Here is a 27,252-nt window from a genome sequence, read left to right on the forward strand (position 1 = left end):
GCTTACTTAGCCGGGAGGGGGGTGTCGGGTTTTGGTGATATGATGGGAAGTGACAGGGGACTAGAAGGTTGAGCAATGATTAATAAGAGAGACAGTGGCTTTGTTACAGTCTAAATCTAAACCCCAAACCCAGAAGGTGCAGGTTGGGATGGGTCAGAAACAAAGGGCAGGATGTGAAATTCACAGCTAGCTCATCGCAAGGAGTCCTCAAACTCCACACCCCCTTGACACACTGGGTGATTCCAGACTGCAACAGGAATTCAGCAACAGCGACCCCTCTCTCCTCTTGTGCTTAGTCTGGGAGCAAACATAGAATCATAGAACACTAGAACGGGAAGAGACCACGAGAGGTCATCGAATCCCATCCCCTGCCCTCACAGCAGGACCAAGCACCATCTGGATCATCCCTGACAGGTGTCTGTCTAACCTGCTCTTAAATATCTCCAGTGATGGAGATTCCGCAACCTCCCTAGGCAATTTATTCCAGTGTTTAAACAACCTCACGGGTAGGAAATTTTTCCTAATGTGCAACCTAAACCTCCCTTGCTGCAACTGAAGCCCATTGCTTCTTCTCCTCGCATCAGAGGCCAAGAAGAATACTTTTCTTCCCGCCTCTTTGTAATACCCTTTTAGAAGAACATCTAATCGAACGTTGTATCAAATCATGAAAATTGCCACCTCTGATTTTTTTCCCTACCTTGATTCTGACTTTTGGCTGCTGTTCTTGGATGTGAGTGTGGAAAAAATAAAAAGAGTCTTATCGGTGTAAAGGTTTTCCCTCACCACTGTTACTAGAGACTCAAATTGCCTCTGAATCTTGAAGAGAAGTTGCTCCACCTTTGAGCGCAAAGAGAAGCAATTTTATCCAAGCGTGGGTTAATATTCAGATGTCTGATGAGCGCTGGGTGTGGAAAGAAGGCAAGTCCTTGAAGTAGACCCTGCAAACACACCCCCGTGCTCTTTGGGAGAGAAACACTTCAGAGGGAAGTCAAAGTGTGCACACCAGATTTTAAAGGTATGATGGGAGACATAGCCTGCTATTTATTTTTAATGTTGCAATATGGGTTTAGTGAAATCTGATGTATGTGCTCTCTTACCAATGAGTTTAAAAAGTGTTTGCTGCTGTCGGTATTTTGTTTGTTTGCAACTTGATAAAGCTTGGGAGAAATGTGGATGCTGAAAGTAGCTCTGAATCTTCAACAATTGATTTAGAAGGCCATACGGGGCTAATTACATGGCTGGTTATTCAAAGAGAAGTCTATATTTATCTCTGGGGCATATTTACTCCAAGTCACTGAGGCGGGGTTGGTTGGAAAACAAGGGGTCAAAGTCTGCCTTTGATTATACATCTAGAATGCCCACAGTCTTCAATGGAAATTGTAACCATAGAAGAGACAGGAGAATTTGGCCCTGAACATGAATGTAAAAGTCACTAGTGGGACTGCCACCCTGAGTTAAGCTCATATCCTGGTGTGCATGTAACAAATATGCTTTCTGTCTCTGGGTCACGGTTTTGAATCCAATCTCAGCAGATAGGATGAAAATCATGGACCACCTCATGGACTGTTTATTTGGCTCTCTGTTGGGTGATTTCTATGCACTTCTTGGTAGACAGGGACCCACAAATCTAGAAGACACCGTCAAGCACGATTAACGTTTACTTCTTGCACCAGAGTTCACCGACAGCCTGAATTCAGAGGCGCTGAGAATTTGTAACAGAAGTCGAGGGAGCCACAGATGCCAGCCACCTGTAAAAATCAAGTTTTTCTTTTTAAGCATCTGTTATGGTCTTCAGGACTGGGTGTGTCTGCTTAAACTTTTCCAGGGTCCTGGCTGCTAAGGACACATTCACACAATCGCTGGCTGTTGGAGTGAGAATTTAAAAAACTTTTAAAGGTAAAAGGTAGGAAGTTCAAAGCAGCACCCCCAGAAATAATTCAGTACCATGCTTTGCACATACTGGATCAAATTCAGCCATGGCTATAAGTAATAATGATGCCATTTACTTCAATAGAAGCTGCCACCGAGTCAGTGTTCTGATTTGAAGTTCTGACGAAGGACCCCAACTATAAATTAAGGGACCTAACTGTAGAATTGAAAATCTTGGACAAAATTGGATTTGGTCATAGGTACTACCTTACCCACAGTACTGGAACTCCTTTCTAGTCTTTAAATTATTTATCCTCACGTTGCCCGTGACACAGGAATGTGCTATTATTCCCATTTTACTAGTGGGAAACTGAGGCACAGAAAGATGAAATGATGTGCCCACATTCACACAGGAATTCTGTGGTGAAGCAGGAAATTCAACTCATCATCATCAACCACCATGGGCTCAACGCCCGTTGGTGTCGGATGCCTCCCTCACTATTTCCTTCCATATTTCCCTGTCCAGTGCGCAGTGGCTTAGTTTCTGTAGACCAGCTCCGCACCAATCTACTAGATCATCTACCCATTCTCTGTGGGGTCTGCCTCTCCTACTCGGACCATCCATCATGCCGAATACGAGGGTCTTCACTTTTTGCTCATCATTCATTCTGCAGAGATGCCCGAATAGCTGTAACTTCCGTTGTATAACCTTCTGCAGTGGGTTCTCTGTCGGCTGTATCTCCCTATAGAATTCCTCGTTGGTGACCTTCATCCATCCTATTCTCAGGATCTTTCTATAACAACTCCTCTCGAACGCCAATATCCTTCTCTTCGAATCTTTCCGTATCACCCATGTCTCACATCCGTACAACATGCTGCTAAATACATAAGTTTTCAAGATGCTCAGCTTCATTCCTAATCTAATCACTTTGCTTTTCCGTATCTTATCCATCGCCTTCAAGCTCACTCTTGCTTTAGCTATTCTAGTCGCTATTTCCTTATTACAGTCTAGATCATGTCATGTTGCTCCCAAAATACGTGAACTTCTCTACGTTCTCTAGTTCAATCCCATCTACATTGAACTTTCTTCCTACTTCCGTATCTACAAATACCATTGTTTTCATTTTATCAATATTCATAATCAATCCATACTGCTTCTTTTCCTCATTTAGAAGCTACACCATTCTTGCTAACTTCTTTGCATCTTCCTCGATGATAACCATATCATCCGCAAACCTCAAATTGTTAATTCTTATCCTGTGTACTGGTATCCCTTCCACCTCTTCCTTGATCTTGTTCATAGCTCTCTCTTGGTGCGTGATGAAGATACTCAGCAATATCAGATCTCCTTGTCTCATACCTCTACTCATTCTAAACCAACTTCCCAACTCTCTACACATTCTCATCGCTGCCACCGCATTATCGTTGAACAACTGTATATCCTTCAACAACCGTAGATCCGCATCTCTTTCAACAACCGTATCAGTCTGCTTTCCACTCTATGGCCGTGTCCAGACTCAGGGGGTTTTTCGGGAAAGTAGCCTTTTCCCGAAAAAACTTCCCCTGCGTCCAGACTCAAGCCGCGTTCTTTCGAAATTATTTCGAAAGAACGCGGCTTTTCTTTCGATGGCGGTAAACCTCATTTCACGAGGAAGAACGCCTTCTTTCGAAAGTTCCTCTTTCGAAAGAAGGCGTTCTTCAATGTAAAGAGGCCATCTTCGAAAGAGAGCATCCAGACTTGCTGGGTGCTCTTTCGAAAAAGCAGATTTCTCTTTCGAAAGATCCGCCTGCAGTCTAGACGCGATCTTTCGAAAGAGGCTCTTTCGAAAGAAGCCTGCAGTCTAGACATAGCCTATATGACTCCAACACCACCCAAGTCACTTTCTGATCTATACTGTCAAATGCCTTCTGATAAACTGACGAAGCACTTGTAGATGTTTTTGTTCTTTCGTTGAGCTTTCTCCGCCATCAATCTTAGTGCCAATATCTGCTGTATGGTACTTCTATCTTGTCTGAATCCCACTTGCTCATCCACTAGATGTTCTTCTATCTGCATCTCAATCTCTCCGTCAGTATCATCATCAGCACCTTGCCTAGATGATTTGTTAGGGCAATCGTTCTGTAGCTCTTGCACTCCAACACGCTTCCTTTCTTGTGCATTGTCACTAACACAGATCTTGTCCATTCCTTCGGTGCCTTCCCTTCTTACATAGTCAGTGTATTTCCTGAATCATACTTTCTCCATCGTATTTGATCATCCTCTCCCGTGATGTTATCATTTCCAGAGCTCTTGTTGTTCTTTAGTCCTTTCACTGCTCTTTCTATTTCCTCCTTGAAAATATCGGTCTCGCTCTCAATGCTTGGTGGTGATATCTCTTTCAATTCTTCAATCAGTCTCTCTGAGACATTCTGGTCCAACTGTGCTTTGTACCGATTGGTACAATATCTCGTCCATCGCTGTACAACCTTCTCCTTGTTCACGAGCACTTTGTCGTTCTCGTCTTTGACCGTCATCTTCTTCGACTGCCACTTCCTATTAATATTCCTAATCCTTTTATACCCCTCCCTGGTCCTACTGCTGTAATACCACTCCATATCTTCACACTGCTCCTCTAACCAGTTTGCCTTATCCATTCTGGCCACTTCTCTTACCTCATTGCATTTCACTCTATATTGATACGCTCTTCCCTTGGACCAACTTCCATGTCTCAGGTTCCCCCACATCCCAGAGTTGCACCCTAATCCTTAACCATCCTACTTCCCTTTATGCCTTAATAAAATTTTCACACAGAGGTAGGGCTGCTGTGTACCCCTAAATTTAAATTCTTGCCCTTTAAGCATTTAAATCCTCATCCATAATATGAGTGCATTAGCATCACTGAACTCCCTGGTTTTCTTTTGAATGGTGTTCCTACTGATGGGAGATTCAAGGACTACACTGAATAGGTCTGTTTCTAATCGGACTTGACATCAGCGTCGTCCCACCAGTGGATGATGAGTTTCATGACCAGCGTATTTGAGGAAACAGAGATCTAGTCATGGATGTTGTAGGTGGAAGAGGCAACACCTGGTTCATTTCACGTTAACTATCAGTTAGCTTCTAATTATGATGATGCTTCTTGATGATGCAACATGGTTTTGGGATGCATTAACAGGAGTGTTGTGAGCAAGACACGAGAAGACATTCTTCCACTCAACTCTGCGCTGATTAGACCTCCGTTGGAGTATTGTGTCCAGTTCTGGGCCTCACATTTCAAGAAAGATGTGGAGAAATGGGAGAAGGCCCAGAGAAGAGCAACAAGAATGATTAAAGGTCTAGAGACCATGACCTATGAAGGAAAACTTAAAGAATTGGGCTTCTTAAATTTGGCAAGGAGAAGATTGAGGGGGGACATGATAGCGGTTTTCAGGTATCTAAAAGGGTGTCACAAGGAGGCAGGAGAAAAATTGTTCTCCTTGGCCTCTGAGGACAGGACAAGAAGTAATGGGCTTAAACTGCAGCAAGGGAGGTTTAGGTTGGACATTAGGAAAAAACTTCCTATCTGCCAGGGTGGTTAAACACTGGAATAAATTGCATAGGGAGGTGGTGGGGTCTCCATTACTGGAGATATTTAAGAACAGGCTAGATAGACATCTATCAGGGATGGTCTAGATGGTGCTTGGTCCTGCCATGAGGGCAGAGGACTGGACTTGACCTCTCAAGGTCTCTTCCAGTTCTAGTGTTCTATGATTCTATCTCTTACGCAGATGTACTTCTTACACCTCCAGCTGGCCTTTCTCATTCCAATGACCTTATCCAGTGCCCAGTGTTTTCATAAAAACCTCGTACCTAGGCAAGTAACCGACAAAGGTAAGAACTGTAAATCCTCACCTCTTCCATGTTCAGCCTGGTCACAGTCACTTACAATAGAATCCATGGCCAGTCGGGTTTTCGCCATTCTAGTCTCTGTTGGTGGGGAGAGCGGACTGGGTGTGTGTAAAATTATAGGATGGAATGAGGGCCAGGTAATAAATCCGCTCTGGGAAGGATGGAGAACATCAAGGCAAACATTTCTCTCGCTCGGTTTTAATGGAAGGTCGTCAGGGGAGCTGGTTCAGGATCTGAGCTTGGCTAACTGGTACTAACAATCCCCATATTAACTGGAGTCAACCCACAGTGCTGTGCAGTCCTGGAGATGGACAGCAACCGTAGACACAAGGCAGAAGCCCAAGATCTTTAAGCCCAACCAACCAGCCAGAGGAGCTCCTGCTCCGTTTCACGATGGATGGGACAAAAGTGAGCTACTAGCCACCTCTGATTGGAGGCGAATTAGCTCAGGGTTAAGTCCTCACATACATTAGAGCAGCCCAAAGACTACTCCAATTTGCGTAGACTGCCTACAACTGCTGCTTTGGCAGCCAGGGGATCCCTAGACACAGGGAAACTTGTGGGCCAAAAGGGGCTGGTGCTGGAGTTAGTGGAGGGCTCCATCAGGCAATTATACCATGCCACACTTTAACAAACCTCCTATTTGCTGCTAAGCAGGCCTAGGTGGACATCTCTGCAGGAGGAGACCTTTCTGAGAAGAGCTATGAGGGCCAGGAAATTCTTACCAGGCAATTTACATCCAGATTTTGGCACAAAATTTGAGTTTGAGCCATGAAGTCCCTAGTATACATTTTTAATTCTGAAGAGGTAGCTGTATTAATTACCACCCAATTCCAGAGTGAGGCTCCAGAACTGCAATTTATCTACAAATTTCACTCTGTTACTATGAGCTTGAATAAAGACATCAACTAGTTAATGCACTATAAAGCCAACTTCCCCTACCTTTAACACTCACATTTGCACATCAAAAGCTATGAATGAGACACATCCAGCCCACTTAATTAGCCCCATTAACACAGGTCCTACAATTGACAGGCACTTTTTTTGCTGTTATATAGATCTTGGTTTCCATTATTTCCACTCCAACTCACATGAAGTGGGTTTTGCCTCTGAAAGCTCATAACACTATTTATTTTGGTTAGTCTCTAAGATGCCACAGGACTACTCATCCTTTTTAATTCTGTATTCCCACAAGTTGTATCATGTTTCATCTATCCAGGCTGCCGTTGGGATAGCGAGACGCATGCCTTTAATATCTACTGGTACACTGACTATTGCCTTCGCTGTATTTGCGACCGAGAAATGGTTTCCTGTTGCAACATGTGAGTGAAAAAATGTAAAAAAAAAAATCCATTTTTTAAATTAAGACAAACACTCTTCGTGGTGTGTGTACATCTATGGATTTTAGAGTTTGTCTGCCTGTCCGTGAGTCATTTCTTCAAGACCTCCTCCTAAACAATAAGAGCTAGGAACACCAAATTTGGTAGGCAGCCTCCTCATCTGCCTTGGGCAGGGGGCTGGACTTGATGACCTCCTGAGGACTCTTCCAGCTCTAGGACTCTCAGAACTTTCAGCAAGGTCCGGGTTTGGTGGTGCCAGGACAATAGGGTGTGTGTGGAAAGCGACTGTTTCACAGCCAACGGAAAGGGAGGGGTGTGATAGCAGGGACGGTTATACTCAGAAATGACCACAGGGGCAGCAAGTGCTCCAATCCTGGGGAGCAAGGCTAACCAACACCACACTTGCTGCCACCCTGGGAGCAGCTACCGGCCACCATGCAGACCATGCTGCTCCCAGGCCACCCTGTCATGTGCCCCCTCTGAACCCAGGTGGAATCCAGGGAGAAGCTTTCATGGCCCCTTCTCCACGCCTTAGCCCATACAGGGTAAACCTTCTAGTCTATTATACACACACCCTAGAAAACCCTGCAGAATACAGCTCTACTGCTTGATCCTGTCCTTTCCCTGAGGCTCTGCTCCAGAGCCGCCTTTTGGGGGAGCCGCGCCCAGCCTCCTTTCCTTCTGGGCCTCTTGCCCCCTTTCCTCTGCCTTCCCCCCACTCCTCTCAGCCGGGACGGACCCTAAACTGGGCCTGGCCCCAACCTGCTGCAGTGAACTTGTCCTCAGCCAGCGTGGGCAGGCCCCCCCAGCACGCCCCCGGCAGCACCTGCCACACAGGGTGGGGTGAGGGGGCAGAGGAGTTTCACTTACACAACTGAATTAGGCACGGGAAAGCCATTTGCCTCTGAGGGGAGGGAAGTAGGGAGGGGAAGAGAAGAGACGTCTCAAGGCCCAAGGGCAGCTCTGACTCTGGCACCATGAGAGGTTATAGCGGCCTCAGGGGCTTTTCTCCCCAGCTTGGGGGGCGGGGGGGAGGCAGATGAACCAGGCCCTGTGCTGCTCTCACCTTGCTGTTTGTGCTTTCCCCCGGGCAGAACTCCCATCCCTGCTGACTACGACCGAGAGAATTGCGAGGAGGTTTACGAAGAGAGTCTCTGCACCTATCTGGTGAAGGACAAAATCAACCCTTTCCTGCTCTGTAAAGTCGACAGCTGGTTGCTGTAGCCGCCACGCCCTTTGTGGAGGTGGGTTTACTCCTGAACCACCAGGCCTTCCCCTTGCGAGCAGCGCCAACCCTGGAGAATGTCACCGTCCCAACGCAGCACACGGCGGGCCAGCCGTCATCCTGCCGACGGGTGAAGAGATCGGGCCTCTGACATGATTTTGCTTCTGGCGGGTTGCTTGTGCCCACCTCTCCTATCAGTGCCTGAGGGGAGTAGGGGGACTGCTTCAGCCCAGAAAACGAGGAGGGATGTGTTAGCTCCTCCTCAAATCAAAACATGATAGTCCTCAAATCTCAGGCCTGGTCTACACTAGGACCCGAAACAACCACCCCTAACCCCAGGTTGAATCTGTAAACGCGTCCACATTACCAAGCCCGTTATTCCAGAAGGAATTCAAGTGCCACAGTCCTGCCTTTCGTGAGGAATAACACCAGTTCCCAAACTTGGAAGACCAAAATAGTGTTTGTGGGGACACTCCAGTGTGAATTTGAATTAACTGGCCTCTGGGAAGTCCTCCCACAGCACCTCAGGGTGCTTCCTGGGGCTCTGAGTCTGAGGTAGCGCATCCACATGAACGGAGCCTGCCCCAGACTACAGAAGTTCAAATTTGTAAAATCAGGTGCCCAGTAGTCGAACTTAGTAAATTCGGAGTCATCTCCTAATGTAGACGTGGCCTCCCCGGCCTTTGTATCCACCTCCATTCTCAGGGTCAAAGCCCGGCTCAGAACTAGGGATGTTAAGGACTAGTCGACTATCTGATAAGCAAATGCAAATATCAGATAGAGACAGCAAGGGGTGGAGGTTACTTCAAAGTGGCAGCTTCATGGGTAGCTTCATTTGCCTTTAAATGGACGGTTCCCACACATGAATGCTGCTGGACCAGGGCTGCTTTTTCTTAACATACCGCCTTAGCTTACTGTACTTAATACAACCTCCAAGCAGACACAGGGAAGATCAGGATGACTGTTCTATCCCAGAAAAGCAGCCAAGGATGACTGTGAGCAGAGGATAAAGCTGCAAGATCTCGCCTCAGAACTTCAATTCAGGAATTAAAACAGATGAAGGACACCATCCCTGCCCATCCTGGCTAATAGCCATCGAGGGACTAACCTCCACACATTTCTCTAGTTCTTTTTTGAGCCCTGTTAAAGTCCTGGTCTTCACAACATTCTACATCTCCTTTAAGCCAGCTAAAAACGCTCTCCCTTCCTACACGGCAGAGCTTTTGCACCAGATACGTCTACACGAAGACAACTTTTGATCCAGTTTCCAGACACCCTGACTCCATCTCTTTCCCGCCTCCAGCTTGTAGACTTCCCACATTACAGGTCTCCAGCCCAGAAGTACAGAGCAAAGGAAATCAAAGTGTGATTTCAGGGACGAGAGATTCCCTCCGGCCTGTTAATGAAGGGTCTCTCTCCTCCGAGCTCCCACCCTCGGCCAACGAGATGCCCAGAAGGTCCTTCCAGATGGCGTTTTACCGGCGCCATCTCCCATCACAGCATGCGATGCCTCTGCAGCCCCGCCAAGCTGTACAGCCCCATCTGCAGCCTAAATCTCTCAGCTCCAGCTCTCATTGACTGACTATTTCTTGTTCTCCCGAGATCAGCACCAAGCTAGAATAGCGACACTTCTATTAGAGGCTCCCCTCTCCTGAGATCCCCCTCTCTCTGGAGTGGGTGGATGGGTTGTTCCCCGCCCTGTGGGTTGAACATGCCTGTTTAAGTAACACCCTGACTGCTCCCTCTTCAACTGAAAAATAATTTTCTCCAGCAGGTCCCTCAGGTAGGAGCCAACCGTCAGAGTAAAGCGAGATTTGTTGCTCATTAACCCTCACCAGCCCCAGTGAAGCACAGTACATACGGGTAACTAGCTCCCTTCCCTTGTCCAGTGAGGCACAGAAATTTAGCAGTGTTGAGAGCCATAACAACTGCTCACAAACCTTGAAGGGAAGGCTCAAGTGCTCTGAATGCCAGAATTTAACACTGGGTGGGGGGGAGGGGCCGAGTTCTCCCAGAAACTCCCTTGCAGTTTTCTTCGTCCCTCAGCGCACAGTTAACCTGTGGAACTCCTTTCCAGAGGATGTGGTGATGACTAGGACTTCAACAGGGTTAAAAAAAAAAGACTTGGATAAATTCATGGAGGTTAGATCCTTCAATACGTATTAGCCAGGATGGGTAGGCATGGTGTCCCGAGCTGTGGTTTGTCAGAGGCTGGAAACAGATGACAGGAGAGGGATTATATGAGGATTCCCTGTTCTGTTCACTCCCTCTGAGGCACCAGACAGGACACCGGGCTAGATGGACCTTTGGTCTGACCCAGCCTGGCTGTTATGTGGTCATAAAATAAAATGGACCTTTGCTCTTGGTTTGCCAGAGATGATTAAAAGGGCAAATATTTGTTAGAGCTCAGAGTAGCTCAATTCGAGTTCCAAGAAGCCTCATGAAATAGCATCAGGCTAGGACACGTCTAACACAGTAACAATTTCCATAATTACCACTGGCCCACCTTGAAAGCTTGAGATCTGCAGCCTCCAGGCCCGATTCTCCACTCAACTGCTGCAGCATAACCCACTGCTCATTCGGGGAACTGAGGCTGGCAGAAACCCCGCGTAACCAAATACGGAGCCAGACCCCATGTTTGCTGTATCTGTGTGTATCTGGACGGCTCTCACACCCTTCTGTTCGCTTTGTCCTTCCCAACAACAGTGTTGCCACCCCTACCGGCTACAACAAAGAGAAATGTGAAAGTATCTTTGATCAGGAGACCTGTAGCTACCGTGCGGTGGAGAAGGCCGACCCCTCCAAACTCTGCGAGGTCCATGGCACGGTGGGGTAACAACCAACCCGCTCAGAATCAAGATCATCGTCCAGGCAAATCCTTCCGGAGCACAACCGCTTTTAAGCATCCTTAAGGAATTCAGCGGGTGAGAATACCAGCCCTCTCTGTGATTCTAGGGTGTGTCTGTTACTATCTAAACACAGATTGGGGGAGCAGGGAGCTAAATTGAACCCTGAGCACAGATCTTGTCAATTTCTTTCCTGATGCTCATGTGATTAAAATAAATTCTGCTGAAGCATCAAATGTCTCTCAGAGAATCTTCTTAAGAATTTGGTTTTACCTAAAGCATGGGGGGCCCCTTTTCCCCCCACCATCACTGTGGCTGGAACCACTGGACATGAGAGGCGGAAACACACATGCTATAAAAGACTCAGAGCACCATGCTAACAAAAAGATGTGTCACTATTTTAAGCACATGCTTTTTTTTGTTACAAATAGGTGATCAAAAATCAGACTCCAGATTCCTGTGATCTACCAAAACAAGAGGAAACCGAGACAAGGAAAAAATGATAATATATTGGAAATTTCAAATAACTTTTACTAAAATTTCCTATGATCAGGCTCGGAATCATAAATCCTTCTGCTCTCTGAGCACCTTTGCTTTGGCTCTGTATTGATTTCTTACAGGGCCCTTTTGTGCATGTCGTTTGGGGAGGCGGGCAGGAGCTCTCGCGCTATTTCACAAAGCGATCCCTCTGTATCTGACCAATCAGGTCTCAGCCTTAAAGGAAACTTACTCGGCACCTTCCAAAGAGGAGCTGGGGGGTGTCGGTTTGTTATTCTGCTAGACCAAGGGTTCCCAACCTGTGGGTCAGGACCCAAATATGGGCCATTACATTTCAAAAGGATCGCCAGGTGGCTCTTAAGGAGCCATTCACACATTTTTTTGAATTGCCTTGGGTTGCCAAGTCTTCCTGAATTGTCAAAATGGGTCCCCATTGGAAAAGGTTGGGAACTGCTGTACTGGACACTAAAAACCATGGTCTGAATAAAGACACTGGATTTAGGACTTATTGTAACAATCTATAACCCACTAACTTGCCTTTTAGTCCTAGTGGCCCTGGTCTACATTGGGGAGTTATATCAATATTACGCCACTGATTTTGGAACAACAAGAGGAGCGTCCGCACTATCAAGCCCGTTATTTCGAAATAATAGCTCCTGCTTTCCATGAGGAATAAGGCTAAATAGCTATTTCGGAATAGCAGTAGCATGGACGCGCCGGTGCAGCTATTTCGGAATAACGACTCAGAGTCCTTCCAACTTCCTGGGGCTCTAAGTCGAGGTAATGCGCCCACATTAAGGGAGCCTGGCTCGGACTCATTTCAAGGCTTCCCCGTAGCATGCGCACACTATTTCAAAATTATTGTTTCAGGAGTTATGATGTCAAAATAAGTTACTTCAAAATAATTTCCTCACATGGACATGCCTCTGGTGTGTTCACAGACCCCTCTACCTTGAAGGGTCCCTTTGAAAGATGTGCTACTTATGCTAGGACAAGTTCAATCTTGTATTTAGCTGGGACACTCCAAGGACCTTTCCCAGACCTGAGGAATTCTCAAAAGTGGGTCTCGCTCACCAACAAAGGCTGGTCCAATATCACCTCACCCACCTTGTCTCGCTAATCCCAGCAGAACCTTCCGATGCCCACCACTGCGAACCTGTTTTCTGAGATTCCTCTCTAGCTCATCATCTGAGGAAGTGGGTTGTGCCCACGCAAGCTCACGCTACTATAAATATTTTGGTTAGTCTCTAAGGCTGCTGGCTTCTTTCGGAAGAAGCTTTTTTCGGAAGAGATCTTCTGGAAAAACGTCTTCCGAAAGAGAGCGACCCCACTGCAAAAGTGCATTGAAAAAGTGATCTGCTTTTTCAAAAGAAAGCGTCCACACTGAATGGATGCTCTCTTGTGTGTCAGCTGTGATTGCTATGGATGGAATGACCAAAGGGCACCTGTGCTTTTCCTCTTTCCTCTTCTTCCGAAAGAACTCCCTCTTCCCCATTCACACGCACCTTTTTGAGAAAGAGTTTTCGGAAAAAGGCTTCCTCCTCATAGAAAGAGCATTACCAATCCTGGAAGAAAGAGCATTACCAATCCTGGAATAACACAATCTCAGTGTGGACGTTCCTCAAGTTTTGTTGAAAAAAGAGCCAGAGAAGTGGGTCATTTAGATGCCTCAGTGAACACAAAATCCAAGACATCGATTAAAGGGAACCACTTACACTCAAAATTTAGGTTCTTAAAGGAGAGCCCAGTTTATAATCACTGCAAACCAGAAAGCGGAAGTTTAGGCATTCCCCTGAAAGGGAAGAGCTGAGAGCATAACACTGCTCCAGAGGGCAGGTAGGCCAAAACATCAAAGTGAAAACATTCCACCCACCTGAGAAATGCCGTGGGCCGGCAAGCTAGACAAGCGGATCAGGACAGGACAGTCTGGTATGTGCAGGGAGATCATCTGATGACCAGTGCCTGAGGGAAGAGAATGTTTCCTGAACACACAGATGGTAACCAAAGGAGATTGATGTTCCAATGGTGGGCAGGCCTAATGGTTATGGAAGCAGCAGGGCATGAATGAACTGATGGTATGAAGTACATGCAAGTGGAGAGGACGTACAGCTCCCCTGCTTACTTAGGTGGGGTGGGGGAGTGTCGGGTTTTGGTGATATGATGGGAATTGGCAGCGGAATAGAAGGTTGAGCAATGATTAATAAAAGGGACAGTGGCTTTGTTACAGTCTAAATCTAAATCCCAGACCCAAACCCAGAAGGTGCAGGTGGAGATGGGTCAGAAACAAAGGGCAGGATGTAAAATTCACAGCTAGTTCATCGCAAGGAGTCCTCAAACTCCACACCCCCTTGACACACTGGGAGATTCCAGATTTTAATGGGAACTTGGCAATGGTGATCCATCTCTGCTCTTGTTCCAGGTTTGGGAGCAAACATAGAACCATACAATCCCAGAACTGGAAGGGACCTTGACAGGTCATCAAGTCCCGTCCACTGCCCTCCCGGCAGGACCAAGCACGATCTAAATCATCCCTGACAGGCATCTGTCTAAACTTCTTAAATATCTCCAGAGATGGAGATTCCACAACTTCCCTAGTCAATTTATTCCAGTGTTTCACCACCCTGACAGGTAGGAAGTTTTTCCTAATGTCCAACCTAAAGCTCCCTTTCTGCAGTTTAAGCCCATTGCTTCTTGTCCTATCATCTGAGGCCAAGGAGAACAATTTTCCTATGTCCTCCTTGTAACACCCATTTATGTATTTGAAAGACATTTAATTGAACATTGTATTATACCATGAAACTGCCAGCTCTGATTTTTTTTGGGGGGGGGGCCAGGATTCTGACTTTTGGCTGCTATTGTTGGAGGTGAGTGGGGAAGAAATAAGGAGTGGTATTGGTGTAAAGGTTTTCTCCTCACCCCTCTGAAATTGTGCCTGAATCTTGGAGCAAAATGGTATCCCGAGGAACCAGTCGCTCCACCTCTTTGTGCAAAGAGAAGCAATTTTATCTAAGCCTGGGTTAATATTCAGATGTCTGATAACCGCTGAGGGTGGAAAGACAAGTCCTTGAAGTAGACCCTGCGGACACATCTCTGTGCTCTTTGCAGGAGAAACACTTTAGAGGGAAGCCAAAGCTTGCACTCCAAATCTTAAAGGTATGACGGGAAACATAGCCTGCAATTTATTTTAATGGTGCAATATAGGTTTAGTGGAACCCGAGACATTTTAGATCTTACCAATGAGTTTAAAAAGTGTTTGGTGCAGTCATTGTAGTGGTTGTGTGCAACTTGATGAGGCTTAGGAGAAATCTGAATGCTAAAAGTAGCTCTGAATCTTCAACAATTGATTTAGAAGGCCTTACGGAGCTAATTACATGGCTGGTTATGCAAAGAAGAGGCTATATTTATCTCTAGGGCATATTTACTCCCAGTCAATGAAGCGGGGTCAGTTGGAAAACAAGGGGTCAAAGTCTGCCTTTGATTATACGTCTAGAATGCCCACAGTCTTCAGTGGAAATTGTACACGTAGAAGAGACGGGAGAATTTGGCCTTGAATATGAATGTATAAGTTAATAGTACGAACACCCTGCAAAAGCTCACATCCTGGTGTGCATGTAACAAATATGCTTTCGGTCTCTGGGTCACGGTTGGAACGCAATCTGAGGGAGATCCACCTACTGAGGTAAGATCTGACCAGGGGGAGAGGGGAGAAGAGAGAGTTTCTCCCTGGGGGAGAGGGGGGGAGGAATTGAACCTGGATCTCTCACATCTGAGATGTGTGCTGGAATCACTGGGCTAAACATCCTAAGGCAACAGTGCTGTGGCTGCTGGCGCCCCCTGCTGTTTTGTGTGGCGCACAGCAGGCTCCTAGTATTCCCACAGACCAGGCCTCAGTCTGATCTTGCAGGGAGGCATTTATCTCCAGGCGAGGGGTAGTGCTTCGGCCATACCGCCCAGGGCCCAGCTAGGGCAGCCCACGCCGCACCTCACACTCTGGCCTCTGCGGCTCACAACATCAGGCTTCTCCCTCCCATCGCCGGATGGGAGCCAAGGGGCCCAGGATTTTCTCCATCCCGAAAGAAGACTCTTAGCACCTTGGCCCCGTCGAGGATCGGAGCCTTTGCCTGGCCTCATGAGAGCGGCAGGAGAGATCAGGGTGCTCAGATCGCATCCTGGGGGGTAGGGACCCTGGTTAAAATGTTATTTAACATTCCTGGCGTAAACCTCACAAGTCAGAAGCCAGTCTTATGTGGCAGGAGTTGGTCTTTGTTATAGCCCTTCCCTAGCAGGGGTCCCGGGTCTACACAACCAGCCGCATCACTAGTTTTGGCAGGGGCTGACCTACCCGGGATGGAGACGTTAGCCAAAGGAATCGCTGCTTACCCAGAGGCTCGCTGTCAAAGCGGCGCTCACTAAGCCTTTTATACGCCCCCAGTGACATTGTCACACTGCTGTGCGGTAAGGCAGGGGCCAGCCTGGGTGTGTGTGGCTGACGGCAAAGGGGGTTCAGAGCGCTCTGTGGTCTCCACCTGCCTCTCTCAGCACCTAAGGAATCAGGTCCCTTTCACGCAGGTCCGTGAGCCCCACCCCATGCAGGCCGGGGGTCACATTCAACAGGGCTGCAGGTGTGAGCAGGTTGCAAGAACAAGCAGCAAAGACTGTTCCCCCTGCGTGGGGCTTTACAAGAAGCTCAGCTGGGAACCCCACCCAGCCACCCCCCAAGTCTCACCCCAGGGTGGAGGTCCCTCTGGCAGGGTGCAGAGCTGCTACCTCACCACATGCTCCAGGATTAAAAAGCCTCCTTATAGAGGAACCTGCATTAGCCCCCAAGCTAGGCCTAGAAAAGCTTCACTCACCAGCAGGCCCCCAACACAGCTCTGTCCTCAACTCCAGCTCCTCAGCTGGCCCCACGCCCGGCTTTTATCCACAGCTGTAGCCGTACCGCCGCCCTGGGCAGGTTGGTCTAATCCCTCGTCAGTCACAGGGGCGCTAATGAGCTCAGGTGTGACAATCAGGGAGCCCAGGCAGACTGGGCGGTGCAGGCTGGGCGAGCGAGCCCCAAGGATCATGTGTGGCCCCAAAGCCAGCTGACAGCCCTCCCCCCCCCCCCCCCGCACCCATTGCTGGCCCCTTCCCCGGCCTGTCGCCCCCTCTTGCTTCCCCTCATCTCCAGTTAGCCTCTTTCAAACTAACCCCCCCAAACAGTCTAAACAGCCAAAGCAAACACAGATCCAGCCCCGCCTCCAATTCCCCCCCTCAAACCGTGGCAGGAATATGCTCTGCCCCCCGCCCCCGTGGCCAGCCGTGACTATCGCAGCCTCCGTGAGGGAAGGGACTGGCAAGAGCTCTATAGACTCAACTGACCCTCTTTCGAGGCCGCTGGCCGGCTGAGTGTGGGGAAGTCCCAGCGCAGCCCCGCGCCTCAGTTTCCCCTTGTGTAGAATGGGGGGAATGAGCGGAGCTCTGTGGGTGGAAAGCCCCATATAAGGGGTAGGTGCGCTGGCCTCACACAGTCGCCCCCTCGGCCCTCTCTAACTTCCCCTCCTACACAAGCGGCTTCTGCAGCGAGCCCTGAAAATCCCGAGATCCAGGCTCCTGCCCGGGGTGGGGAACCCGTTCCAGAAGCGGGGAGCCCCCCAGCAGATGTCTTGCCAGCTGCCTCTTCTCTGGTAGAGTGAGGGGGACTTGGGCACGCCCCACGGCTGACCACAGTGGTGGCAGTCTGGCCTGGAAGGGTAGCGACTCCGCAACCAGGCGCTGCCAGACCATTTGCGGCTCTGCTAGTCTCCGCTGGCCTAAGGAACAGGGTATCTGACTGCACAGCCAGCGCCCGGTTACTGCGAGCGGGATGTGAAGGTCCCACGTCGTCACCCGCGCCAGTCCCTAGTCAGCTGGGGCAGCCTCCTGCCCCTTTGCAGCCCCCAGTCCTGGCTCCACAGGCAAGTCCCTCCTGAGCCAGGCGGGCGGTGGGGCCTTTGGGAGAGAGGCAGGGCCTCAGGGGGAAGAGGTGGGGCAGAGGCGGGGCCTTAGAGGGAGAGGCGGGGTCTCAGGTGGAAGATGTTGGACAGAGGTGGGGCCTCGGGGAAGAGGTGGGACCTCAGGGGGAAAAGGTGGGGCAGAAGTGGTGCCAGTGGGGCAGAGGCAAGGCCTCATGGGGAAGAGGCAGGGCATTAGGGGGCAAAGGCGGGGCCTCAGGGGGGAAGAGGTGGGACAGAGGCGGGGCCTCAGGGGCAGAGGCGGGGCCTCAGGGGGGCAGAGGTGAGACAGAGGCAGGGCCTCAGGAGCAGAGGCGGGGCCTCAAGGGGGAAGAGGTGGGACAGAGGCGGGGCCTCAGGGGCAGAGGCGGGGCCTCAGGGGAGGAAGAGGTGGGGCCTCAGGGGCAGAGGCGGGGCCTCAAGGGGGAAGAGGTGGGACAGAGGCGGGGCCTCAGGTGCAGAGGCGGGGCCTCAGGGGGGCAGAGGTGGGACAGAGGCGGGGCCTCAGGGGCAGAGGCGGGGCCTCGGGGGGCAGAGGTGGGACAGAGGCGGGGCCTCAGGGGCAGAGGCGGGGCCTCAGGGGGGCAGAGGTGGGACAGAGGCGGGACCTCAGGGGCAGAGGCGGGGCCTCAGGGGAGGAAGAGGTGGGGCAGAGGCGGGGCCTCAGGGGGGCAGAGGTGGGACAGAGGCGGGGCCTCAGGGGCAGAGGCAGGGCAAGGGAGGATCCTACACTCCTGCCCAGATGTAAATTGATTACCAAGAGGGGACCCACCCGACACTGCTGAGTAGCCGGGGCCAATCCTGGGCACAGCTGCCATCGGCTCTCCCATGCCGGTGGGAGGTGCCTAAAAGGAACTGGGCTTCTGGCCTGGCCAGGGGCATGGCCTCGTGGGCGGGGGCAGAGGAGGAGCAAGGGGTGGGGCTTTATGGTGAGGCGGGGCTTAAGGTGCACCTCAGCTGCCCTACCAATGGGGAGAGGCGGGTGTCATTCAGCCTGGGCCTTTGACTTGAAATGTTCATGGAGGGACGGGTGTCACCCAGACTGCAGCGGCTGTGTCTACCGAGGCGGTCGCCTGACCGCGAGGGGCTGGCCCCCACCGCTGTCAGACACTGACAAGCCTCAGCCCCTCTCGCTCTGGCCGGGCTTTGAATCGACACCCTCGCAGTTCCAGGCTCCGTCTTCCCGCTCCCCGGCCGGGTCCGGCCTGTCAGAGCCAAGCGCGCTCAAGCGCCAGAAACCAACGAGCCGCGAGGCAGAATCCATCAATCTGTCCTGGAGCGGAGGTCTCTCCACACCGCTGCACCGCGTGAATACCCCGTTCCTCATGCCGCACGGCGGAGCTCTCCCTGTGACAGGTCAAGGGAACAATCACGAGCCACCTTGCAAATCTCTTTTGACGGCCTGCCAGGGCTAGGCAGGGACAGGTTCTGCGGTGACAGGCGGCGGAGTAATTCTCTTGTCGCCGCTGGTGTGATTCCAGCATTACACCCGTGTCGCTGAGCCCGGAGTCACATGGGTGGGTAACGCTGGCCTTTGAGTTCTTGTCCCGCGACACCGTCTGCAACCAGAGCAGTAATTGGGGCAGGTTAGAACGGCCATTGGCACGACTTGGCCTCCTTGCTGGCCCTGGAGCAGCTATTGTTTCCACGGGGACTATAAATACGCACAGCTCCTCACCGCAGCCCGCCAGCGGCCCAGGAAGGTGGCCTACGCTATGGTAAGTCTGTGTCTGGGGCTGCCTGTCTGTGCAACAGCCGCCCACCTATGTGAGACCGGTGCTCCCATTCACTGGTGAACAAGCCGTGCTCTCCGCCCGTGAATCGGTCGCGGGCAGCCACGTTTGCAGTGAGTCTCCCTTTCTTTTCCAGAGGTTTCTGCTGTTCCTCTTCCTCATCCTGCTCGTCTCGGGGTCCCGGTGTGCTGCTCAGTGTTACATGAGACCCTCCAACAAATACGGTAAGAATGGCGAATTCTCCACGCCCGCTCAGGACTTCCATGCAATGGATGGAACGGCTCGCCGACTTAGGAATGGGGGTGCGGGGGCGAGCTGTCGGCTGCAGTGTGACGAAGATACAGGGGCAGTTAGATGCTGTGTCATACAAGAGTGTGTCCAGCCAGACAGCTAGCTAGCTGCGTAGCCCTGAACGGAAAGGCATGGCTGAATTCCTTATGGACTTTCGGGGTATGGCACAGCTGGCTGCCTGTCACTTGGGAGAAAGAACAAAAGATGCTAAAAATCTGCACCTCTCCATTCTGGTTTCCCTGTTCCCATTACTACTCATTGTTAAACACGGACACTAGGCTGGAAGGATAATTTTTCAAGCTATGCTACTTGTCTGCTTTATTGTGTCACGAGAAAGGGGTGGTCTAGTGGGACGGGACAGGGAGGTGGGGGGGAGTTAGGCAGCAGGAGACCTGAATTCCACTCATAGCTCTGCGACAGACTTGCTGCACTAGTTGGAGAGAGGCTTAACTGCTCTGGGCCTCTGTTTTCCCCATCTGTAAAATGGGTGTGTTATTCCTTACGTCCAAGGGCTGCTGTCAGGATTTATTAGATTTTCAAAAGCATCAAAGTGTCTTCACTGCTCAAGTCCTATTAAGTTGCCATAGGACTTTAGGAAACAGATCCCCAAAGTGTTGAGGCACCAAACTCCCATTAACAAGAGGTGCCTAAATACCTTTGAGCATCTGAACCTATGTGCTCACCATATGTTGGTGCTTTTTCATTGTTACTGGTTTAGAGCAGATTGTTCAGGCACCCAGAGCCAATAATCTATCCACCTGCTCAAGCCACGCAAGAGAGATTCAGGTGCCACCCAGCTAACTAGCAGAATGCTTGCAGCCACCCCCATCTGGCAACATATGGGTGGTGCACATTGGCACATGCCTTGGTGCACACCACAAAATTTATTCCACCCATAGATGAAAAAAAAATTAGAGGAAACACTGAACATGGCCTGCATTCATTCCCGGAACCATTCCACCCACATAGCCAGAGCTTGACTTAACCTCCTGAAAGCTGCGTTTTCCCTCTACATGGCGCTGGCACTTGACCCGGCTCTGTGTTCTGTTGCATGTATCCAGGCTGTGTGGAAAACCGAAAGCTGTATCACTTCGGCGTCGTGTGGAAGACCAAGGACTGTTTCCGATGCGAATGTCAGCCTCACACAATGATCTGCTGCAGCCTGTAAGTCCAAGGAGACGAGGGCTATTTTTAAGAGAGGGTTGACATTAGCCAAATGCTGACATTTCAGAGCACAGTTGCACTGGAATTTTAGCAAATCTGGAGCAACATCCTTCCTCGTGCTCTCCCCTGGACAAAGCAACACACTTTTCTTTGTATCCAGTCTTCTGTGTGTGTGTGGGGGTGGGGGGATGCACAACCGCGCACCTCCAACCACGCAGCCCCAAACTTCTGTATCACTCCTCTTACCCCTTCTCTTGGCTTTGCCACTAGCAAGATCCTCTTTCCCCTGGGTGTTTAGCTCTCCCTCGCTCTGGCAGCTTGTCTTGTTTTTGGAGATGCAGGACTCTTCCCTACAGCTCACCAGACAAGAAGTCACGAATATACAGTGAGGACCCTTGGGGTGTGTCTAGACTACTGAGTTTTGTCGACAAAAGTGGACTTTTGTCGACAAAACTATACCTGCGTCTACACTACCGCTGAGTTCTGTCGACATAACGTCGACAGAACTCAGCAGTTTTGTCGACGCTGGTAAACCTCATTTTACGAGGCATAACACCTTCTGTCGACAGAGTTCTGTCGACAGAAGGTGTTATTGCCTGTAGGGTTGCGTCTAGACTACAGGGTTTTGTCGACAAAGCAGCTTGCTTTGTCGACAAAACTGAATGTGTCTGGACGCTCAATGTCGACAGAAGTTTTGTCGACAGTATCTGTCAACAAAACTTCTGTCGACAAAACCCTGTAGTCTAGACGTACCCTGGCAGTGTACGGCACAAGGCACAGCCTCTCTGCATGTATCTCACGGCTAATTGTTCTAGATCAGTTCTTCGCAACTTTTCTGTACACAGAGGCTGTGTCTACACTGGCATGAATTTCCGGAACTGCTTAAAACAGAATACTATTCCGTTTTCAGTTTTTCCAGAAAAGGAGCGTCTACATTGGCAGGCTGCTTTTCCGGAAAAGCCCTTTTTCCGGAAAAGCGTCCATGTCCAATGTAGACGCGCTTTTCCGGAAAAGAGCCCCGATCGCCCTTTTCGCGAACGGGGCTTTTTTCCGGAAAAGACTACTGGGCTGTCTACACTGGCCCTTTTCCGGAACAGTGTTCCGGAATAAGGACTTATGCCCGAGCGGGAGCAGAATAGTTTTTCCGGAATAGCGGCTGATTTTGTACAGTAGAGCATCGTTGCTTTTCCGGAAATTCAAGGGCCAGTGTAGACAGCTCGCAGCTTATTCCGGAAAAGCGGCTGATTTTCCGGAATAGGTGGCCCAGTGTAGATACAGCCCCAGAGCACTCGCACATCTAGTCAGGAGGTAGCTGACACTCTGTGCCTTCTAATGTAGGAGGGGCAGGATAGGCATGGCCCTAGGCTGAGAAGCCAAGTATTCAATGCCATTGGGAGTTCCTGCCGAAACTGCTGGTGCCTTCCAGAATATAATCATGATTATGTTCGGGGCTGGTAGGAATCCTAACCAAGGTCGTCAGCGGGTGGAGAATTTTTCAGCCCATTGTTTTGTGGCTGAAAAACTCCAGTTCGTTGCATCCAAAACTGAAGTTTGACAAATCCCCCAACGTCTCCAACTTCTTGAAATGTTGCTCTTTGGCATTTAGAAATGAAAAAAAAAAATGCCACTTTGCCAGTTCAAATCACCTTTAGAAAGTTAAGCTCAGGAGAGTGAGAAAAAGGCTTAAAAAAAAGATCAGCATCAAAACAAGACGTGATGGGAAGAAAATGTTTGGATGGACCCAAAGTGGAAAAACAATGGGGTTTGGGTTCACACATATTTCTGAGATTTTGATGGTTGTCCTGGTTTGAGAATGGAAAGTTTAGAACGCTGGGAAATATTCACTGGATGGGAAAACCATTTCCTCCACAGTTGTAACATATTGAAAAAAAATGTATTCCCGTGCTAAGACGGGAGATCCGGGCCCTGTGTTTCCATAGCAACAATCAGTGATACCTGTTTGGGCTAAATTCATCCCTCAAGTCACTTCCCCTGGAGTGGCACCAGGGATGAATCTGGCCCAGTAAATCTGGCGTTCTTCCCAACCTACGTCTTGTGGCCTGACCGTGCCTGTGTCCTCCTCCCCGACAGCGTTTTCAGACCCGTCAACTACGACCGGGAGAACTGCATTGCCCTGTTCCATCAGAAGACCTGCTCCATGCGCGTGGTGTGGAGGACCGATCCCCACCGACTTTGCCACGTCTTTACCGGAGCGGGCTAGGGCGGGCCCGGAGGGGTCTTCTCATTCCGCAGCTCTGGAGAGGGGAGGGGGGCAGTCACTCGGCCTGGCTTCGGGAAGAACCGGCTCGTGCCCCCCTTTTCCACACACACGCGGCTGCGGCGGCTCTGCACCGATTTGCGACAGCCCTAGTTCCAGATTCTGGCTGGGAACGGCCTCTCTGGTGAAATTGGGGGGTGCAATAAAGACAAACGCATCCAGCGTCTTTTTTTCCTCCTCAACGGGTCATAAACGGGCGAATCCAGGACGCTCACTAAGAACCTCGGTATCGCTTAGATCAGTGGTTCTCCGCCAAGGGATGGGGCTGAGGCCCCTGGGGGTCATGAGCAGATTTCAGGGGGGCCTCCCCCCAAGCAGGGCCTGCGTTAGACTCACAGGGGCCCGGGGCAGAAGGTGAAATCCCAGCTGCATGGGGCTGAAGTCTGGGGCCCTGAGTCCCACCACCGAAACCCGAGCAACGGAACTTTGTGGGAGCCCCTGCGGAGTGGGGCCCCGGGGAATTGCCCTGCCTGCTACCCCTAAACACCGGCCTTGGCTTCTGGATGCAGAAATCCAGCGATGGGGGCACAGATGGGAAATTGGTTTTTTATTTCCTCTTGAGGTGCGGGGGCTCAGAAAGGAAAAGGCTGAGAACCCCTGGCTTAGATACTGTGTTGGCAAACTTTATACAAACCAGATGAACGGACGGACGGATGGATGGACGGACTTCCTTAGGCATATGCAGCCATGTAGGGCATCACTAAATGTAGGATCCCCAAATTTAGTCGTGCCCTATGCTGTGTATGCCTGGGGCCACCGCCAGCTGCGGACAACACTGCCCCTGGCTGCCCCAGTCCCCTGCCTCCCCCCGCTCCTGGTCCCACCATCCCCAACCCTCCAGCCCTCGGCTTCTGCTCTTGGTCCGCAGCTCAGCTGGCTGTGCTGCTCGGTCTGCCAGCTCCCCTGCCAGCCTCCTGGCCTGCTTGTGCCCCTATTGTTGCTGTCCCCACAACCCTGAGTGCAGCTGCCCCTACAGAGTGACGCCCTCCCCCCCGCTTATAGGTAGCAAGAGATGGAGGGCACAGGTGTTCAGGCTGCGTAGAGCACCAAAATATAAGGACAGCCCGAGGCAGACAGACAGAGAGTGTTTGGGGATAGACAGACAGAGACAGACAGATAGAGGGTGTATGGGGATAGACAGACAGAGACAGACAGACAGAGAGTGTTTGGGGATAGACAGACAGACAGACAGACAGAGACAGACAGACAGAGAGTGTATGGGTATAGACAGACAGAGACAGACAGACAGAGAGTGTATGGGGATAGACAGACAGACAGAGACAGACAGACAGAGAGTGTTTGGGGATAGACAGACAGACAGACAGAGACAGACAGAGAGTGTATGGGGATAGACAGACAGAGACAGACAGACAGAGAGTGTTTGGGGATAGACAGACAGACAGAGACAGACAGATAGAGGGTGTATGGGGATAGACAGAGAGTGTACGGGGATAGACAGACACACAGAGACAGACAGACAGAGAGTGTTTGGGGATAGACAGACAGACAGACAGAGACAGACAGAGGGTGTATGGGGATCGACAGAGAGTGTACGGGGATAGACAGACACACAGAGACAGACAGACAGAGAGTGTTTGGGGATAGATAGACAGACAGAAACAGACAGAAAGAGAGTGTATGGGGATAGACAGACAGACAGAGACAGACAGACAGAGGGTGTATGGGGATAGACAGAGAGTGTACGGGGATAGACAGACACACAGAGACAGACAGACAGACAGAGTGCATGGGGATAGACAGACAGATGTGGATGCTCTGGATGCAAAGAAGGTAGGAATTCTCTACTGACCAGTTTGCATCCACTTTATGGCCCTTGAGCACTGCATAGTGGAGTTAGTTGGTCAGAGTCTCCAGCCCTGTCTCTTAATGCATATGCACAAGGGGGCAGAGTTAAGGATAACCCTGTGACAAGGCTGCGCAAACATTTTGGTGTTTCCCAACTTAGGAGCATTTTGTCACGGTGATTTTTATGGGATATTACTTCCAAAGTATGGGGTGACTGGGTACCAGAAACAACAAGGAGTCCTGAGATACCTTCAAGACTATCAGATTTATAACATTTATAAATCTATGAGTTTCTAAGGTGCCCCGGGACCTGCATTGTTTTTGCAGATACAGACTCAAACAGTGAGCCCTATGAGACTGGGTTCCAGAGGGAAACAGTGCTAAGAAATTATAGCTAAAAAGCAAGGAATTTTTGTTAGCCCTCTGCCCCCGACATCTGTGCATTAACATGGTATTATTGCGATTTCAATGGGGTTAAGAAACCCAGGGCTTGGCTCATGTTTACAGGGTATCAGAGCATCGGGAAAACAGCAACCGTAGGAGAGGATTGCCCTCTTGTGGCTACATCACAGAACGAGGTGTCAAAAAGAGCTGGGTTCCAGTCCAATTGACCATGAACAAGTCATTTCCGTGCTCCGTGCCTCAGTTTCCCCACTGGCAAAATGGGGCCGTGGTACTTGTCCTCCATGTAAAGTAGGGTGAGATTTCTGTTGAAGACCCCAGGAAGCAGTATGGTATTGTCACCAACATGGTCCTAGCCTCTGGCTGACTGAGTCTTGGTATATTCCGACCAACTGTGGTGGAAGTCCCGGAGAACGTGCTGCGTAGGAGAATTTTGCACAGGTGGGGCCAGGAGGTGGATCCGGAACCGCATTCAACAGAGTCTTTCCACCGAGTTCAGAGCCAAGACAGAACAAAGGCATCAGGCCCTAGCTTCCTTCGGGCCGGACCCACCAATCCTTTTGGATTTTGGCAAAAGACAATCGCTCCATTCCAGGGCCAGCCTACTTAACAGGCGCCAGGTTGGCAGTTCCACCTCCAGCAGGGCGCGGAGAAAGGACACGCCGGGGACAGCCAGGAGCAATCCGGCGCAGCAACCTCAGCTCGGAAGGCGCTTTGCTGCAGTGGGCGGGTGCGGTGCCTCTAGCACGGAGTTGGGACACCGCCCCGCATGACAGCTTTGCTCCCCAATAGGTTCCCCGGGCCCGACCAGCGCCTGCTGCCCCCAGAAACAGGATCTCGGACACTCATCTGCAAGAGAACAGACTCTGGGGCGGGCAGCCGTCTCACTGAGGAAATCCCAGAGCAAGAAAGCTGGCTTCTGAATCTTCAGCTTTCGTCCCGCTCGAGGAGCTTGCCTGGGGGATCAGATATTATTCCAGGGGCTCGTGCAGTGAGCAGAGGACCAGGGTAATGTATTCCCATGGCTCTGTGTTGCCTTCTTTTTCACAACATCTGCCGCCTGTGAGAATGACTAAGCTCTGGCGCGCCTGTTGGTTCCCTGTGACACCCGGCACGTGGGTGGCAGACGACGGTCCTCACAGCTCGTGTTATCTGCTTCCGAGTCTGGACAAGGCCGGACGGCACGTGCAGTGTTGGAGACCTCTCATTCGCCACGCACACGCAGCCCGGCCTCCGCGGCAGGGCCAGCCCACGCAGCAGGAAGTCGAGAAAGCGCCATGGGCCACCAGAAAGCGCAAAGGGGCATGTGAGGAAGTCGGCCGTATTACCCAGGGCTGTCCCGAGAGCAGCGCAGGGCCTGGGGCAACTCCCCCGCTCCAGGGCCCCAAGCGTGGGGAGGCAACCTCCTCCTCCCTGCTCCACCCCTTCCCCAAGCCCCTCCCCTCCCCCAAGCCACACCCCCTGCCCCTCCTCCAAGCCCCGCCCTCTGTCCCTCCTCCGAGAAACGTGGCGTGGAGGCTTACGGGAGGGGGGGGGGCCTGGTGCAGAGGCAGCAAGAATTGTCAGCCCCTCACCACATAAGTGGCAGGAAGCAGAGCGGCCTGGCAGGCCGCCATGGTGACGGGAAGCGGAGCATCCCAGGGTTGGGGATCTTTGCTTCCCACCGAGAGTCGGAGGCTGGGAGGGAGGCACAGCAGGCTGCCGGGTCACTCTGGCTGCCGCCGCCCGTGTGGGGAGTGCTGGGGGGTGACCCCTGCTGCCGCCCCACACCAGGCCCCCATAGTACCCCACTCCCTCCTGTCCATAGGGCGGTTGGGTGGCCACGGTGGTGCGGGGCCTGAGGCTGCTTCCTCGATTCGTCCCATGGCCGGGCTGGCGCTGGTATTACCCCAGTGGGAACATGGCCGGGACACCGGGGTGAACACAACTTGCCTCACACAGAGTGGCCAGGACTGGATTC

At 50.9% G+C, this 27,252-nt stretch overlaps 2 protein-coding genes across 4 annotated transcripts; both read left to right on the forward strand.

Moving 5' to 3' along the window:
* Positions 1 to 688: 688 nt before the first annotated feature.
* Positions 689 to 10,248, forward strand: LOC102461879 (beta-microseminoprotein-like). Its single transcript, XM_089780035.1, has 4 exons — positions 689 to 1,015; positions 5,617 to 5,719; positions 6,957 to 7,059; positions 8,172 to 10,248. The coding sequence occupies exons 2-4, from the start codon at positions 5,617 to 5,619 to the stop codon at positions 8,299 to 8,301; spliced, it is 336 nt and encodes a 111-aa protein (XP_089636161.1). The 5' UTR covers positions 689 to 1,015; the 3' UTR covers positions 8,302 to 10,248.
* A 4,415-nt stretch (positions 10,249 to 14,663) lies between these two features.
* LOC102461632 (beta-microseminoprotein-like) lies at positions 14,664 to 23,250 on the forward strand. 3 transcript variants are annotated; one of them, XM_075935740.2, is made up of 6 exons: positions 14,686 to 14,799; positions 15,137 to 15,325; positions 18,785 to 19,336; positions 19,488 to 19,575; positions 20,704 to 20,806; positions 22,898 to 23,250. In XM_075935740.2, the coding sequence occupies exons 3-6, from the start codon at positions 19,334 to 19,336 to the stop codon at positions 23,025 to 23,027; spliced, it is 324 nt and encodes a 107-aa protein (XP_075791855.1). In that variant the 5' UTR covers positions 14,686 to 14,799; positions 15,137 to 15,325; positions 18,785 to 19,333; the 3' UTR covers positions 23,028 to 23,250. The 3 variants fall into 3 exon arrangements, 1 of the variants encoding a protein (XP_075791855.1); XR_016350135.1 differs by lacking the exon at positions 18,785 to 19,336; XR_016350136.1 differs by lacking the exons at positions 15,137 to 15,325; positions 18,785 to 19,336 and having other exon boundaries at positions 14,664 to 14,799.
* The last annotated feature ends 4,002 nt before the right edge of the window (positions 23,251 to 27,252 follow it).

The sequence above is a fragment of the Pelodiscus sinensis genome, chromosome 8 (assembly GCF_052426305.1).
Source record: "Pelodiscus sinensis isolate ZL-2025 chromosome 8, ASM5242630v1, whole genome shotgun sequence".
NCBI classification, from domain to species: Eukaryota; Metazoa; Chordata; order Testudines; family Trionychidae; genus Pelodiscus; species Pelodiscus sinensis.

What these genes read in the sequence shown, in the direction of transcription:
- LOC102461632 (XM_075935740.2), top strand. An exon ending in GAGACCCTCCAACAAATACG is followed by an intron (nt 19,576 to 20,703) that starts GTAAGAATGGCG and finishes GCATGTATCCAG; the next exon opens with GCTGTGTGGAAAACCGAAAG. An exon ending in ACAATGATCTGCTGCAGCCT is followed by an intron (nt 20,807 to 22,897) that starts GTAAGTCCAAGG and finishes CCTCCCCGACAG; the next exon opens with CGTTTTCAGACCCGTCAACT.
- LOC102461879 (XM_089780035.1), top strand. Translation starts at nt 5,617, where the DNA reads ATGTACTTCTTACACCTCCAGCTGGCCTTTCTCATTCCAATGACCTTA. An exon ending in TAGGCAAGTAACCGACAAAG is followed by an intron (nt 5,720 to 6,956) that starts GTAAGAACTGTA and finishes TCATCTATCCAG; the next exon opens with GCTGCCGTTGGGATAGCGAG. An exon ending in ATGGTTTCCTGTTGCAACAT is followed by an intron (nt 7,060 to 8,171) that starts GTGAGTGAAAAA and finishes TCCCCCGGGCAG; the next exon opens with AACTCCCATCCCTGCTGACT.